Below are 18,612 nucleotides of genomic sequence, written 5' to 3' on the forward strand. Positions count from 1 at the left end.
CAGGGGGTGGACTTCATCCTGAGGGTTGGGAAGCCGGAAGAGTGACGCCATCAGTTCACTTGGAAAGTTCACCTAAGGACACTGCCTGTGTGGGGCTGGGACGCAGTCCGGGCCACAGTCGCTAGCAACGCCATGGCTTTGCCTCCGCCGCTCCGCGGCCTCCCTTCGCCTGGGGTCTTCCAGAGCCAACTTCACCCTTGCCCCAATTCCAAGCCCAGCTCCAACTTTGCGCCTTCTCCATTGGCTGCGCGGTCGTCCAATGGGCAGGCGGGCACGCGCACTTAGGGCGCCCGCTCTCGGTCGCGCGTCTCGCGAGCGTTAGGGTGACCCGCGGCGGTGGCTGGCTTGGCCCGGCGGGTGGCGAGCTCGCGTCTGCGGGAGGCTGAAGGTGCACCGAGGCGCACGGGTGCGGAGACCATGTTTCGAGCGGCAGTTCCCGGGCAGCTCCGGCGGGCGGTGAGTCCGGGCGGGGAGGACCGAGCTCGGTGACGGAGCGGCCTCAGTCAGTGAGTTCTCGGCGAAGGTCAGCGGCCCTTGTGATGACAGGTTCAGGCCGGCCTGGGGCTCGGGCTCGGCCTGCTCCGGGCAGTAGGTCGGGGCAGGTGACCCCGAGTCATGAATCTGCGCTCCTGCCGCTCCTACCGCCTGGCTCTTTCAGCCCCTCTCCAGATTCATTGTCCTGCTGGGCACCCTGGTTCTCCACATCGGACCGGGAGCCAGAACTCCAGGGAATTTTTACCCCAGGGAGCAAAATGTCGCCGCGGGGAGGCCTTCCTGGGAGAGTTTAGAACTTAGACTCAGCCTGAAAGCCGACATTTCTGGAGAAATTAAACATCTCCACTGGGCACGTTGTATCTGCTCTGATCCACTCACTGTCAAGTGCGGGGTGGGGTGGTCGTCACTTTTTAAGAGTATGTGAAAGGAAGTCTTTCACATTTTAACTCTTTGGAACTAAATCTAGCGGGTAGTCCAGGTAAAGTCCCCGAAAGCATGATAGGGTATCTGTTTTAGTGATTCAACTAGTTTTTGTACTTTTCTTAGTAGAGACTCTTTTAAGTGCTTAGATGATTAAGTTATCATTGAGATATTAATAGAAACAGTTTATTTTCAGGTTTTTTTTTTTTTTTTTTTTTTTATCATTGGGGGAAAACATCATTTAGTTGCTAAAGATTGTATGCCAGCTTTGAGCCAGGTACAGAAGTGGGTACTGAGTTCCCAGTGGAGAATAAGACAGATCTTTGTGGTGCAAATAGACTGAGGAAGGCAGACATTGAGCAAATTATTTTAAGTGTGATAAATATTACAGAAAGGATGTATAGGGTATTTGGGATGGGTGTGCATGTGTGTATATGTACGATTAATTGAGTGAGGGACTGGGGACATTCTGAAAGGATATCTATGAATTTACTTTGTAAACTAAGGTATTCTGCAACTTGTTATTGGGTGATGAAGTAATAATATGAATTAAAAAGTCACTTCATTTTGAGTTTATCATTGTTTTAATTCTGTTCATATCGTATGTGTTCTTATTAGACACTTACCATGCTCCCCCCGCCCCTTTATTAAAGAAGTTGTGGGTACAAAGAACAATCATGCATAAAATACAGGATTCCCATATACCACCGTATCATTAACATCTTGCATTGGTGTGTAACATTTATTACAACTGATGAAAACACATTTTTATAATTGTACTATTAACTGTAATTCATGGTTTAATTTAGGGATTACTGTATAGTGCAGTTCCATGGATTTTTTTTTTTAATCCCCATCCCTTGTGGCTTTTTGTGTGCCATCTGCTCTCTGTGTCCATTCACTGTGTGTTCTTTTGTGTCTGTATTTATTTTATTTTCCCTCCCCCCTTGGGGCTTCTATGCTCTCTGCTCTCTGTGTCCATTTGCTACATGCTTTTCTGTGTTTTTGCTTGTCTCCCTTTTTTGTTGGGTCACCTTGGTGAGTCAGCTTTCCGTGGCACTTGCAGGTTGGGTGGTGCTCCGCAGTGTGTGGGTGAGCCTGCCTTCACAAGGAGGCCCTGGGATGTGAACCCTGGGCCTCCCATATGGTAGACGGGAGCCCAACTGATTGAGCCACAGCCGCTTCCCAGTTCCATGGATTTTTAAAAAATTTTTTATTCTGTTACCATATATATAAAATATAACATTTCCCCTTTTAACCACATTCATATATATATTTCAGTGCTGTTAATTATGCTCAGAATGTTGTGCTACCATCACCACTATCCATTACCAAAATATTTCCAACATTCCAAACAGGAACCCTGTACATTTTAAGCCTTAACTTCCCATTCCCTTTCCCTTCCCAGTCCCCTGGCAATCTATATTCTAGCTTCTGACACTATGAGTTTGCTTATTCTAATTAATTCATATCAGTGAGATCATACAATAGTTATCCTTTTGTGTCTGGGTTATTTCACTCAACATAATGTCTTTTTTTTTTTTTTTTTTAATATTTATTTATCTCCCCCCAGCCCTGCTGTTTTTGCTGTCTGTATCCATTCTCTGTGTGATCTTCTGTATCTTTTTCTCTTTTGGTCTTCTCTTCTTATTTTTTCTCCTCTAGAATTCACTAGGATTTGATCCTGGGGACCCCTGATGTGGAGAGAGGTTCCCTGTTAGCTGTGTCACCTCAGGTCCTGGTTTCTGCTGCGCTTCACCTTGACTCTCTCCTTCGTCTCTCTTGTTGTGTCATCATCTTGCTACGTGATTCACTTGTGTGGGCACTGGCTCGTCATGCAGGCGTGCTTTCTCTTCTTTTTCACCAGGAGTCCCCAAGGATTGAATCCAGGTCCTCCTGTATGGTAGGCTGAAGCCCTATCACTTGAGCCACATCTGCTTCCCAACATGATGTCTTCAAGGTTCATCCATGTTGTCACATGTATTAGAATTGCATTCCTTTTTATTACTGAATAATGTTCCATTTTGTTTATCCATTTATCAGTTGATGGGCACTTGGGTTTCTTCCATCTTTTGGCAAATGTAAATAATGCAATTATGGGCATCAGTGTGTAAATATCTTTTTTTAAAAAAATATTTTCTTTCTTTCTCTTCCCTCCCCCCCCCCACCCCAGTTGTCTGTTCTCTGTGTCTATTTGCTGCGTCTTCTTTGTCCGCTTCTGTTGTTGTCAGTGGCACGGGAATCTGTATTTCTTTTTGTTGCATCATCTTGTTGTGTCAGCTCTCTGTGTGTGGCACCATTCCTGGGCAGGCTGCACTTGCTTTTGCGCTGGGCGGCTCTCCTTACGGGGCGCACTCCTTGCGTGTGGGGCTCCCCTACGCGGGGACACCCCTGCGTGGCAGGGCACTCCTTGTGCGCATCAGCACTGCACATGGGCCAGCTGCACATGGGTCAAGGAGGCCCGGGGTTTGAACCGCGGACCTCCCATGTGGTAGATGGACGCCCTAACCACTGGGCCAGGTCCACTTCCCGTAAATATCCTTTTGAATTCCTGCTTTCAAATCTTTCAGATATATATCTAGTAATAGGATTGCGAGGTCATATGGGTAGTTCTATAATTACTTTGTTTTAAAAATATGCATTATTTCTAGGATCAAACTCAAAACAAAAATGAAAGCATCAGTCAGGTTAATTTGATTATTCAAAATCAATCTGGAAGTTCATATGGATTCTATAAAGTAAGGTGGTACAAGTTGAAGTAGTCCTGAAGTAATTTAACAATTGTCAAAAGGAAGATCTACCCCCTTGCTTCAATTCAGGACACCTCTGAAGGACCATCCCAGTTCCAGGGCTCCCTGTGGGGTCTGCTGAGATACTAGTTATTACTGCATTGCAGAGTTGAAGTTCAACTTCTCCCACTGCCACTTTGCTTTCTGGATCTGTCATGGATGTTGTTACCAGGAGCATTCCCTGATGAACTTCCTGCACACTACTGCACATACATGCACAAGGAAGATATAAATGTAAGGTGATAATTAGCATATATAATCCTAAGGCATCCACTATATGTAATGAGTTAACTTCTCATCTTTGTGTCTAAAGAGGTACTACTTAAGTTAATTCTTGGGAGAATTAAGAAAATAGTCATTCAAATATTTGGCATTTCCTCAGAATGTTAAGCATAGAGTTACCATGTAACTCAAAGCAGTTCCACTTCTAGGTATATACCCAAGAGAAATGAACACATATGTTCACACAAAAATTTGTACATGAATGTTTATAGCCACATTATTCATAATAGCCACAAAATGGAAACAACCGAAATGTCCATCAACTAAGGAATAGATAAATAAAATATGGTATAGTCATATAATAGAATACTATTTGGCAATAAAAATGAAAGATGTACTGATACCTGCTGCAGCATGGATGGACCTTGAAAAATTATGCTAAGTGGAAGAAGCTAGTCACAGAGAACTGTATATTGTCTGTGTCCATTTGCATGAACTGTCCAGAACAGATAAATCCATGGACACAAAGTAGATTAGTGGTTGTCCAGACCTGGATGGGAGTGGAGGAAATAGGGAAAAAGAGCGACTGTTAATGGGTTTCTTTTTGGGATGATAAAAATGTTCTAAAATTCGATTGTGATGATAATTATACAAATATGAATATACTAAAAACTGAATTGTATACTTTAAATGGGTGAATAGTACTATATGAAAATTCTGTCTCAATAAAGCTGTTAAAAAATCCTATTGACTTCAGACTTGGAATGCTGGTCAAATCTAAACTCTTGATTATCGAGCCATGGAATACATATTGAAAAATCACTTGTTAACTTTTTGGAAGCTATCTATATAGTGTGGAAGTATTTTGAAGTCCTAAGTAAATGACTGCTAATGTCTCGGCTGCTAGCCGTGAAGATAGAAATATTTTCTCCAGGGATTATTAACTTCCATCAGTGATGAGTGTACATCCCCTAAAGAATTCTGGAGGAAAAGCAGGATGGGAAGGGGCTAGCGGGGGCGGGTCACAGGGGAGGGATGAGTCAAGGTTTGGATTTGCTGAGTTGGAGGGTGTTTGATGAGGCAAGTAAGTTAAGCAGTTGAGTATACAGCTATTATGTAGCTCTTAGGAGAGAGATTTGAACTGGTGCTATCGCTATTATTAGGTTGATGCAAAGTAAATTGAGGTTTTGCATTGAAATTTGCCATTTGATATTGAATACATTCTTAAATGTGGTTATGTTATATATCACTTTAAGATGCATTTTGCATTTCTCACTTTATGTTTTTTTGCTAATGACTTATTACTTGCTGCTTATTTTATATTTATTTTAGACTACGGAAATGATAGACAAAAAGCAAATTCGAGTGATTTTCTTATTTGTAAAGCAGCGGAGACAACTTGCAACATCTGCAGCACATTTGGCCAGGAACTGCTAACTATCATACTGTGCACTGATGGTTCAAGAAGTTTTGCAAAGGAGCCAAAAGCCTTGAATATGAAGAACGTAGTGGCTGTCCATCAGAAGTTGACAATGGCCAATTGAGAGTAATCATTGAAGTTGATCCTCTTACAATTACATGAGAAGTTGCCGAAGAACTCAGTGTATACTCTTCTAGGGTCATTTGGCATTCAAAGCAAATTGGAAGGGTGGAAAAGCTTGATAAGTGGGTGCCTCATGAGCTGACTGAAAATCAAAAAAATTGGTATTTTGAAGTGTCTTCTTCTCTTATTCTAAACAACAACAGCAAACCATTTCTCAATTGTTGTGACGTGCAATAAAAAGTGGATTTTATATGACAACCAATGATGACCTGCTTAGTAGTTGGACTAAGAAGCTCCAAAGTACTTTCCAAAAACAAACTTGCACCCAAAAAAGGTCACGGTCACTGTTTGGTGGTCTGCTGCCGGTCTGATCGGCTGCAGCTTTCTGAATCCCAGTGAAACCATTTTATCTGAGAAGTATGCTCAGCCAATCAATGAGATGCACCAAAAACTGCAATGCCTGCAGCCAGCATTGGTCAACAGAAAGGGCCCATTTCTTCTCCACGACATGTCACACAACCAGTGCTTCAAAAGTTGAACGAGTTGGGCTCTGAAGTTTTGCCTCATCTGCCATGTTCCCCTGACATCTCGCCAACTGAGTACCACTTCTTCAAGCATTTTGACAACTTTTTGCAGGGAAAATGCTTCCACAACCAGCAGGATGTGGAAAATGCTTTCAAAGAGTTTGTCGAATCCCGCAGCACAGATTTTTATGCTACAGAAATAAACTTATTTCTTGTTGGCAAAAATGTGTTGATTGTAAGGTTCCAATTTTGATTAATAAAGATGTGTTTGAGCCTAGCTATAACGATTTAAAATTCACTCTCTGTAACTGCAATTCCTTTTGCACCAATAATGTCTCTATAGATATATACATACACACAATGTGGATTTTATGTAGATTTGTTTGTGAGTCATTCTTATGTAAGTGGTAAAGAGGTAAGAAGGGAGTAGTCAAAAATTTCAAACATTGCTCAGAAAACAAGTAAGATAAAGCCTGAAAAGTGTTAGTTGATAAGTTGGTGAAGGCAGAAGCCAGAATGCAAGCAACTGAGGTGTGACTGGGAGATGAGGAAATAGAGAGGGTGGTAGCTGGAGTGGAATGTCAGTTAGGGGTTTTGGTTTTTGGATTTTTTTTTAATTGGAAGAGTCGCAAACATGTTTGAATATGGATAAGAAGAGAAAAGGAAAAAGGGAGAGGTTGGAGACATTATCAAGAAGGGATTATGGAAAGTCTCTGAGAAGATTTGAAGGAATGGGATCTGGAACCCAGATGAAGGGATCAAACCTAGAGGAAGGTCCTGTAGCATCTTCCTTATAATGGGGCAGTTTGTATTTTGGGTGTCAGAAAGGGAAGCAAGCAGTCTCCTCTGGCATCCATTTTCCTTGTGAGGAACAGGGGACAGAATGTGTTAGAAATTTGAGAAACATCAGGAAGGGATATTTGAAATAGTTGCTTGGAGAATAATTGAGAGTGCTATAACAGGGAACTCAGCAGCATTACTAGGCAGTTTTGAGATAAGATTGGTGACCAAGAATTTATGGTGGCACTGGTCTCCATTACTTAATTTTAAATAATTGTTTTGAAGAGATTGAGATTCCTTTTTGGGCAGTTACCATATCAAGTATTTCAATGCTTGTCTTTAAATATTTAAGAATGTGGCTCCTTTTCTTCCCATAACTATTGTTAAATGTGTGACCTGGAGCATACAGAGCCATTGGGTCATAAGATAAAATGAAATTTCTGTTCCTTTAAAACACTTTCAGCACTGGACCTAACCGTTTTCAACTCTTAAGTGGTATTTTATACTATTCTTTTACTTAAAATAGTTTAGGATTTTAGGGTTATAGAATTTTTAAAACTGGAAAAGAGACTTTTGAGACCATCTTTTTTCACTTCTTTTTCAACTAGCACTAATTTTTTCTTTTTAAAGCAAGAGACTTTCTGCTAAGTAAAATTTTAGAGGAATGACCCATATATAAAACAGCTAAAAATGGTGGTGCTTTGAGGTGAAGTGATAATTAAGAATCCAAACTGGGGTCAGACTATCTGGGCTCATACCTGGCTTTCCTTCTTAACTAAATGGCCACTAAGCTCCATTTTGCTCATTCTGTAAAGTCAGGATAATAATAGTACCAACATCATAGATTTTAAATAAGATACTGCATATTAAATAAGTACTTAGTAGAGTGTTCTGTAAATGTTAGTTTGGTTAATTTGGTTAAAGCAAGGGGGGAGGGGAGGCTGGGCAGGAGAGAGAGTTGTTCTCGTGGCACCACGTGGCTACTCTTCATTTTATCCAACATTGTGGCTTCTGAAGTGCCTCCTTGGAACCCTGAGTCTTCTATAGTTTGAACACCCCTAATCTAGTTCATCTCTCTCAATTTGTAGGTGAGGAAACTGAGCTCCAGATTGAGAAATAACATTTTAAAGGCCACGATACCAATTTCTCCTGCTCTAGGTTCCACACAACTACTATTACTGAATTAAACCCCACAACTATGCCTTAATGCTGCAGCTTCTCTCTAGGCGGTGTCTGAGAAATGGAAGGTAGGACATTGAGTTACAAGGAAACTTAACATTAATTTATAAGGATTTGATTGATAAAGTAATACAGAGAGCCTTTCTGATGTGTGTAATACCTAGTACAAACTGATCAGATAGATGGACTGAGTGGGTTCTTAAATATATTTATTTGTTTTTTACTTTTATATGGCTCTTTTTTTGAACAGTCTTTTGAAAAGAGTATACAGTTTCCCCCTGGAAGTTCTAAAAAGCTCAACAATTCCTTGGTAGAGCTACCCAGTCTATTTTATGATAGAACTATAATTTACAGTAAATATGGGCCTTCTGCCACCAAATCTTGGATTTACTCTTCAAATGGTGATAGAAATCTCATAATTTTTATGGTAAATGATGTATGAAACATAATAAAAAATATGGTGTGTTATATATATTGGTAATAAATAGTTTGTTACTGGCCATTCTTGTGAAATGTGGTCTAAATAAATTATGCCTTTGGGTCTTAATTACAAAGTCCTTTTCAAGGTATTGTGTTTCTCTGATTAAAAGAGTGTCATATGATTAATTCTACAGATGAATATTGGAAAAAAACCATATTATGTTGGTCTCTGGGGATAAAAAGATGAACAGGCATGGTACTTTCCTTGCAAGAACTTTCATTCCATCCCAGGAATTGTGAGTTACTACAACTTTTCTGGAGAACAGTATGTAGGCAGTATCAGAAGCCTTAAAATGTGCTTTCCTCTTGATCTAGGAATTTGTCACAAGGAAAGATGTACATAACAATTTCTAACCTTTAATTACTTCCCATTCTCTTACTAGCCGTTTTTTACTGTAAAAAAATTATACAAAGTTACACAAATAGGTATGTGATTTGGCAGCAACAAGTCTCATTTTCACCCCGTTCCTTATTCCCTTGGAGTAAAGAAAAGGGAGGAGAGGGGAATGGCAAGAAATGTTCACCCACTGATACACGATGTAGTGATTGCTTGGCTGGCTTAGCCTGCCTATGGTTTCCTTCCATCTCCCTACTCGCAGGTTGGTGTGGTTCTGGAAGCATTCTATCTTTGGAAAGACTTGCCTCCTGGGGATTAGGGTCTCTGGCCCCCAGCTCTGGATTGGGTTCATCAGGATTAGAGGGGATTTAGAGTACTGTAGTGAAGGTTGGGATGTAGCTTAGGTGAAGAAAGTACCCTGTCTTGTTGAGGGTTCGGCAGAATCTGGCTTAGTCTCCTATGAAAGTAGAGTCAGAGGAAACTTGAGCCAACTTCAGTCAGAAGGGTCTTCTGGACTAAAAGGAACTCTGATCTGTTGAAGATGTTTATAACATGGTTGTATTAGTCAGCCAAAGGGGTGCTGATGCAAAATGCCAGAAATGGCTTAGTTTTATAAAGGATTTTTATTTGGGGTAGGAGCTTACAGATAGCAGGCCAGAAAGCATAGGTTATTTTCCACACCAAAGTCTATTTCCACATGTTGGAGCAAGATGGCTGCCAACATCTGCCAGGGTTCAGGCTTCCTGGGTTCCTCTCTTCCCAAGGCTTCTTTCTGGGCTCAGGTTTCCTCTCTTCCTGGGGCTTGCTTCTTTCTGGGCTCATGATCTCTCTTTTACCGGGGCTTGCTTCTCTTTCCTCTGTGTGCTTACTACCTGAGGCTCCAGCTTAAGACTTCAGCATCAAATTCCAACATCAAACATCCTCAACTCTGTCCTTTGCAATGCCTTTTTTAAGATTTATTTTTTATTTCTCTCCCCTTATCACTCCCCCCCTCCCCCAGTTATCTGCTTTCTGTGTCCATTCGCTGTGTGGTCTTCTGTGACCACTTCTATCCTTATCAGCGGCACGGGAAATCTGTGTTTCTTTTTTTTTTTTTTTTTTTAAGATTTATTTTTATTTCTTTAATTCCCCTCCCCTCCCCTGGTTGTCTGTTTTCTGTGTCTTTTTGCTGCGTCTTGTTTCTTTGTCCGCTTCTGTTGTCGTCAGCGGCACGGGAAGTGTGGGCAGCGCCATTCCTCGGCAGGCTGCTCCCTCCGCGCTGGGCGGCTCTCCTTATGGGTGCACTCCTTGCGCGTGGGGCTCCCCTACGCGGGGGACACCCCTGTGTAGCACGGCACTCCTTGCGCGCATCAGCACTGCGCATGGGCCAGCTCCACACGGGTCAAGGAGGCCCAGGGCTTGAACCGCGGACCTCCCATGTGGTAGACGGACGCCCTAACCACTGGGCCAAAGTCCGTTTCCCCTGTGTTTCTTTTTGTTGCGTCATCTTGTTGTGTCAGCTCTCTGTGTGTGCGGTGCCATTCTTGGGCAGGCTGCACTTTCGCGCTGGGCGGCTCTCCTTAAGGGGTGCACTGCTTGCACGTGGGGCTCCCCTACGCAGGGGACAGCCCTGCGTGGCATGGCATTCCTTGTGCGTATCAGCACTGAGCATGGGCCAGCTCCACATGGGTCAAGGAGGTCCGGGGTTTGAACTGTGGACCTCCCATGTGGTAGGCGGATGCCCTATCCATTGGGCCAAGTACGCTTCTCGTTGTTATGCCTTTTATCTGTGAGCCCTCAACCAAGGGGCCCAATCAAAGCCCTAATCATAACTTAATCATGCCCAGATTCAGACCATTTTACAAACATAATCCAATATCTATTTTTGGAATTCATAACTATATCAAACTACTACAGTGGTTAATAATAAAAAAAATTGCTAATAACCCAATGTCTACAGAGACTGATTAAACTGATATGCCACATACTATACCAATAGAAAGGTGAACAATATTAAAGATAATTGATATTTACAATACAGTAAATGAGAAACCATGTGCTTTGTAAAAAATGCCTATTAGTTGTGAATACAGCATTATAGTCCCATGTTTGGTTTCCCTCCATTCATACCCTCCTTGTAAATTTCTAACCCTGGATGAATTTAATACTACGCTTTTTCATTCCAACTCCAGAGCTAACGATTATTATTGAGTTAAGCCATACAACCCTGCCATTTGATCCTCAGCACCTGTCTTTCTCATTTCTCATTGCCATTTTCTTCAAGGATAGTTCAAAAGTTTTCATCTTTCTTTGTGCCTAAGTTGCCATTCCTCACCTTTTCCTATGATGGGAACACCTAAACTTCCTTCCTCTCAATCTTATTTTTCTCTATACTTCTTGATTCTTCATTATTTGAAACTGTTCTATCTTTTGTAGTAGTTGTTAATATGTGAATAAGTCTTATTTCCTGTAAAATCTGAGTGCAGGGATCATTATGGTTCATCTTTTTGTTGCTGATGTTTGAAATTATTCCAAATGATCACAAACTGTTACTGCTCTCTTGATAGTCTGCAGTAGATAAGGCCACTGCTGGGGAATAAATCACGTCCCCCACAAAAGGCATGTTCAGTTCTCAACCTCTAGTGTTGAGTGAACTAACCTATGTGTACTAATAAAAAGGACCTTGAAATGTTATTAGTTAAGGTATACCCAAACTGAATGAGGGTAGGCCTTAATTTAATATGGCTGAAGTCCTTATAAGCAAAGGAAATTGGACACAGAAAGGGCCACAGTGCTTTAGTTTCCTAGCTGCTAAAACAAATAGTATACAATGGATTGGTTTAAACAATAAGACTTTATTGCCTCACAGTTTTGAGGCCAGGAGAAGTCCAAAATTGATGCATCAATGAAGTGATGCTGGGAAGCGGACTTGGCCCAGTGCTTAGGGCGTCCGTCTACCACATGGGAGGTCAGCGGTTCAAACTCTGGGCCTCCTTGACCTGTGTGCAGCTGGCCCACGTGCAGTGCTGACACACACAAGGAATGCTGCGCAAGGGTGCCCCCCGTGTAGGGGAGCCCTATGCGCAAAGAGTGCACCCCGTAAGGAGAGCTGCCCAGCGCGAAAGAAAGTGCAGCCTGCCCAGGAATGGCGCCGCACACATGGAGAGCTGACACAACAAGATGACACAACAAAAAGAAATACAGATTCCTGTGCTGCTGATAACAACAGAAGTGGACAAAGAAGAAGACGCAGCAAATAGACAGAGAACAGACAACTGAGGTGGGGGGGAAGGGGGGAGAAATAAATAAATCTTTAAAAAAAAACAACAACGAAGTGATGCTTTCTTCCCAAAGACTGTGACATTCTGGGGCTAGCTGCTGGACATCCTTGGTCCTTGGCTTTTCATCACATGGCAGTGCACATGGTGACCTCCCCTGGCTTCTCTGTTTGGCTTTCATTCTGCCCAATCATTAACTGGATTAAAGACCAACCTGATTCAGTGGGGCCACACCTTAACTGAAGTCACCTCTTGACGAGATCTTATGTACAATGGGTGCACACCTACCAGAAGGCGGACCAAGACCAAGAACATCCAGTTGGAGTATACAATTCAATCCACTGCCTACAGGGAACAGCCAGAAGTTGGAAATCAATGGAACCCAGAAGCGAAAGAAGATGCCGCCATTTACACTGCCATGTGACAGAAAAAGCTAAAGAACCCCAAAGATGGCTGGCCAGCTGGAAGATACTGACTCTGGCAGGTGACAAGCCTTCTAGCCTCTGAAACCATAAGCCAATGCCTGTTGTTAAGCCAATCCATTATGTGGTATTTGTTTTAGCAGCTAGGACGAATATAGCCACCATTCAGGATATTGGCTGGTTCCTAGGTTTTATCTGCAAGCTTTTTTATTTTTAATTCAGAAGCCTATATGAGCAGTGGAAATCCTAGCAAAATTGCTGTTTAGTGTTATATTTTAAACACAGATTTCCAGGAAAATAACAAGTGTTGGTGAAGATGTGGAGAAATAGGAAACCTTGTACATTGTTGGTTGAGAATGTAAAGTAGCGCAACTGCTGTGGTAAACAGCTTGGTAGTTCCTCAAAAAGAACTACTGTATTACCAGGCAATTCCACTTTTAGGTGTATACCCAAAAAGTTGAGAGCAGAGCCTTGGACAGATATTTGTACACCAGTGTTCAAAGCAGCATTATTCACAATAGCCAAAAGGTGGAAACAACCCAAATGCCCATCAGTAGGTGAATGGATAAACAAAATGTTACATAGGCATGCAATGGAATATTACCCAGCCTTAAAAAGGAATGAAGTTCTGATACATGGCATATATAGAGGAACCTTGAAGACTTCATGTTACATGAGAAAGACATAACATTTCTTACTCCTACTCTGAAATGTTCAGAAGATAGGGAGGGAGGGAGGGAAGGAGGAAGGGAAGAAGGGAGGAGGAGAGGAAGGAAGGAAACTGCAAATGTAAAATGTTTAAATTGGTGGATCTGGGTATTTAGGGGTGGGGGTATGTTGGAATACTCTGTGTGGGTTTTCTCTTATTTTTACAACTGTCTTGTAAGTTTGAAATTATTCCCAATTAAAAAGTTTAAAGATAAACAGATGTCCATTATCAGTTATTTTGATATTGAATGCATAGCCTGAAGCAATAGAAGTCAGTTTTAGTAGTTGATTTCAAACCCATTATTGCTGGCTATAACTGTACTCTTTAGCAGTTTTGTCTAAACTGAATGTGATTGGTGGTAGACTTTAGACCAATTCCTAGTTTGATCATTAAGTTCTGTCAAAGGATTTTACATTTAAGTGCATTTAATAGTCTTTCATTGGGCATAACTTAGTGAGAAACTTGTTTTGAAATAATTTAAATTTTTTTCTAATGGAAAACTAGTGTTTTCCAATTTTATTAGTTGAGAATATTAGCAATAAAATAAGCACAAATAGCCCAATTTTTGCTATTGAGGAAGTATTTATAAATATATTTATAAAACTTGAGTATTGTTTACACAACAGTTTTCTTTGTCAGCAATGCTGGGAATCTGTGTCTCTTTTTGTTGCGTCATCTTGCTGTGTCAGCTCTTCGTGTGTGTGGCGCCATTCCTGGGCAGGCTGCACTTTTTTCGTGTTTGGCAGCTCTTCTTATGGGGCGCACTCCTTGCGCATGGGGCTCCCCTACGCCAGGGGACACCCCTGCGTAGCAGGGCACTCCTTGCACACATCAGCACTGTGCGTGGGCCAGCTCATCACATGGGTCAAGAGCCCTGGGTTTGAACTGTGGACCTCCCATGTGGTAGGTGGAAGTTCTATCCGTTGAGCCACATCCTCTTCCCACAAGGGTTTTCTTTAAAGCACACATCCTCCCTTCATAAGACTTTCATATTAATCTGCTGGAGGTGCAGTTAACGTTGGGGTTTAAGATATAGTTAGGGGATTTGAATCTCTGGACTGATAATGTGATAGCCAGGTCCTGAGCCTCAACAGACTCCAGCACCTACAATCTGATTTATTGGACTTACCACACTCAGCTAAGATGGAGTTGAAGAAGGACAATCACCACACCATGGAGCCTAGAGTGATTACAACTGAAAATGGGAGGATGGCAGCCAGCATCCATGTGGAATCTGAGCCTCCTCTTGACATAGAGGTGCAATGGACACAACCAATCCAATGTCCACATAGAAGAGGTGGCATTGGATTGGGAAAAGTGGACATGGTGGACGATGGGTATGGGGAAGGGCAGGAAGAGATGAGAGGTGGGGGCGTATTTGGGACGTGGAGCTGCCCTGGATGGCACCTCGGGGGTGATCACCGGACATCGTGGATCCTCACAGGGCCCACTGGATGGAATGGAGGAGAGTATGGGCCATGATGTGGACCATTGACTATGAGGTGCAGAGGTGCCCAAAGATGTACTTACCAAATCCAATGGATGTGTCATGATGATGGGAACGAGTGTTGTTGGGGGGGGAGGGGGGGGGTGGGGGGGTGGGGTTGAATGGGACCTCACATATATATTTTTAATGTAATATTATTACAAAGTCAATAAAAAAAAAATTTGGGGGGAAAAAAAAAAATAAAGCACACATCCTTAACAACTAGAGTGAAAAAGATCTATTTGTATGATAACATTCTTTTCCTTTTTTCTCTCTTTTTAGGCTTCATTGCTTCGATTTCAGAGTACCCTGGTAATAGCTGAGCATGCAAATGATACTCTAGCACCCATAACTTTAAACACCATCACTGCCGCCAAATGTCTTGGAGGTGAAGTGTCCTGCTTAGTAGCTGGAACTAAATGTGACAAGGTGAGAAATTTTTAAGGTCAGCCATAGCAAATATAATCTCCATCAAGAGACAGGGAAAAAAATGGCAACAGAGAATTATGCTGAAGACTGTAACCCAAACTGGGCTCTAATCCTCATTAAATGGCCAGTGTCACAACCATTACTATGTGTGAAAAAGGTACTAAAAGGTTTGTTTACCAAGCATTTTACCTTTTGAAATGAAGGAGAATACTTGATTTAGTTCCACTGGCACCATGATGTGCCATCAGATATGATGTAGAATTATAATATTTCCGTCCCCTTAGAAGTTAATATCCAGTCCCTTTTTTGTATTGATAAATATACTTGCTAATTGCTTTTAATTCCTGGAAGTGGTAAATCTGGACAAGAATCATGGGTGTTAATTTTAAATTGCTTTAAGAATTAAAATACAAGTATTATTCTTTTCAAAATAAGACTGGTGCTAAAAGATACTCTTTTTTTCCTTTTGAAGTAAGGCAATGACAGCTTTGTAAACTAACTCCCGGGAAGGTGCTATGTGGTTTGTATTGTGTGTTTCACTGGACTGTGGTGTAGTTGGAACCGTCTTCAGTTAAGTTTGCACTTAAGCTGTTAATGTCCCTTATAGTGTGCAGGAGCTGCTGAATATATGTTAATAGTTGGGAACTTGGAGCTCAGAGGGATAAATCTCAAAAGAGAGTTCTTTCTACAGGTTTTTATTTATTTACTTATTTGTTTATATTTATTTATTTGGCTTTAATGCAGAGCAGGTGATATTCCAGGTTCAGAAAGTTAGTGTGACTTCTCTATAATTTTCTAAGTGAAATTGATATTATAAAAGAATAGATTTGGGCAGGTTAAGGTTAGTTAAGTTATATGTATTTCTTTACCTGAATTCTGCTAGCAATATATCATTATATAAACCATAATATATGATAATATAGCTAAGCTACTTTTTTCAGTTGCCCTAATTTCAGATATACAAGTTCTAGCTTTTTTTTCCTGCTGTGATTTTAAATAATTATTCTAGTATCAGTTAAAAATATTTACAATGATATTTTATTTACATAATTTAAAGGTAAACCAAAACAGAAATCATCTTCTCTCCACAGTTACGGTATTATTATCAGGTTACATTCTACCTTAAATAAAAATAATCACTACTTGAATAAAGAAACTCTCTTAAAAACCCAGCTGGTTCGATATTATATTGTTTTCCTCTAGCTTATGATAAACATCAAATGCAGCAACTGATCCTTTTAAGTAATGCCAGGAGTTTTTGATGGGAAAATTCTGTTCCATTTTATATTACAGGCTTGTATACAGCTCTTTGGAATTAACTGGGGTATTTTAATTGGAAATTCCCCTAAAGCTAGGGAAGCTAAATACAGATGCACCCAGAATAAATTGGTGATAGTGAGGGCTTCTGTGGTATAAGCTAGTCTGCTGGTGAAAAACTTGGCTTAAATCTGATGATTTACCAGAGTTCTTTTTAAAAAAAACTTTTCATTTTGAAATACTTTCAAACTTAAAGGACAGTTACAAAAATAATGCAAGCCTCACACAGGGATCTCCAACATAGCTCTACCCACCAGATACCCATATCTACCAATTTTAGCATTTTGCCACATTTGCCATATCATTCTGTCTTGCCTTTTACCTACCTACCTATCCATCCATCTGCCTATCTATCAATCTATTTTCTGAACACTTGAATTATACTTCATGTTCCTTGAACCCTTGATATTGCTATGTACATTCCCTAAGAATAAGCATATTCATTTATATAACTACCTTAAGTGTAGTTATTGAGTTCAAGAAATTTAACATTGATAAAAAGCTTAGTGTGTCAATATTCCAATTTTTTTCATATATCCCAGTAATGTTTGTTTGGGCCTTTTCTCCTCCCTTGCTAGATCTCACCCAGTATTATGAATTGCATTTAATTGTCATTGTCTCTTTAGTAGTTGTTCTTTTTTTTTTTTTTGGTGGGAGCATATATACAACATAAACTTTTCTTTCTCAACCCCTCCCAAGCATACCATCCAGTGGGATTAATCAATTCACATTATTGCAGTACCCTTACCACCTTACATTACTAAAACTTTTCTATCACCCCAAACAGAAACCTTATACCCATTGTGCATTAACTATCCCTGCTCCCCACAAAGAAACCTGGATTCTAATTTCTGTCTCTATGAGCTTGCATATTCTCTGACATTTTCTTTGTAATTACCATGGGGCCTAAATTTACACCCTAAATCTATAACTATCTCGTTTGCTTTGATACCAACCGAACTTCAATAGCATACACAAACTGTGCTCCTATAACCCCAGTTCCCTCACTTTCATGTAGTCTTGTAATAGATTACACGTTTGTATATTATGAGTCCAAGACCACTGATTTATCATTACATTTTATGCATTTGCCTTTTAGATTCTATAAGAAGTGAAAAGTAGAGTTACAAACCAAATACATGATAGAACTGGCATTTACATTTACTCATGTTGCTAAACTCACCAGAAATCTTTATTTCTTCTTGTGACTTCAATCTATTGTTTATGTTCCTTTACTTTCCCCTGAAGAACTCTCTTTAGTATCTCTTATAGGACCTGTCTAGTGAACTTCCTCAGCTTTTGCTTATCTGAGAATGTCTTAATCACTCCCTCATTCTTTAAACAGTTTTGCTGGATATAGAATTCTTGGTTGGCAATGTTTTGCTTTCAGCACTTTAATAGATATGGAATCCCACTGCCTTCTTTCCTCTGTAGTTTCCAGTGAGAAATCAGCACTTACTCTTATTGAGGCTCCTTTTATGTTGCCCAAGGCAGCACGGCTTGAGCGCTCTCCCACAGAGAGTGTTCTGTAGGAGAGTTCTGTGAACTGCCTTTTAATGCATGGTGAGTTCTGGAATGGTGACGCCATCAGACCACTACCAGACAGATTGGGTCAGACGTCCATGCTCTCAGTATATTCATGAGGGTTACTCTGCTCCATCTGAAACCAGGACCAGAAATCTACACTGGGAGCATGGGCTGGCTCTGTGCCAAGAAGGTGAAGGGTTGGGGAGGGGCCAGTCAAGGTACCAGGAGATCCTTCCTCTTTTCAGAAGCCTTTTTCTTGATTTGGCTTGCCTTTTTACTGCAGTCAGTTTCTGCCAGTTCTTGCTGGCTGTTCATAGCTTTTATGGGGGACAGAGCCCTGAAGCATGTTATTTCACCATCTTGAACTTTAATCCTCCAGAGGTACTTTTGCACTCTATCCTCTCTGCAGTGAATTATTGCGACCTCAGAGTCCACTGAGGGGGACAGCCTTTTATGCCAGCTCATCAGTGAATCAGCGAGTTAGCAAATCAGCATAGAGCTAGAGACAGAAGACAGTAACATGATTGAGGTGACTGCTAAAGCAGAAACCAGTCATGCTGTAATTAAGGATCTTTAGAAAGGGAAATTCTAATTGCCTTCTGTATACAGAAAATCTGAGAGATTGGAAAGCTTTCTTAGAGCCCCATTCTAATTCTAAAGAAGAAAAATGAGGAATTAAAATAGAAATTATTTTGC

The 18,612-nt window shown here is 41.0% G+C and overlaps 1 protein-coding gene across 1 annotated transcript in view; it reads left to right on the top strand.

Moving 5' to 3' along the window:
• Positions 1 to 298: 298 nt before the first annotated feature.
• The window catches only part of ETFA (electron transfer flavoprotein subunit alpha), an 89,366-nt gene continuing 71,052 nt past the window's right edge, over positions 299 to 18,612 (top strand). The window contains exons 1-2 of the mRNA XM_058294583.2: positions 299 to 456; positions 14,926 to 15,072. Of these exons, the coding sequence (XP_058150566.1) occupies positions 418 to 456; positions 14,926 to 15,072 (186 nt within the window). The 5' untranslated portion in view covers positions 299 to 417. The remainder of the gene's footprint in view (positions 457 to 14,925; positions 15,073 to 18,612) is intronic.

The sequence above is a fragment of the Dasypus novemcinctus genome, chromosome 3, assembly GCF_030445035.2.
Source record: "Dasypus novemcinctus isolate mDasNov1 chromosome 3, mDasNov1.1.hap2, whole genome shotgun sequence".
NCBI classification, from domain to species: Eukaryota; Metazoa; Chordata; class Mammalia; order Cingulata; family Dasypodidae; genus Dasypus; species Dasypus novemcinctus.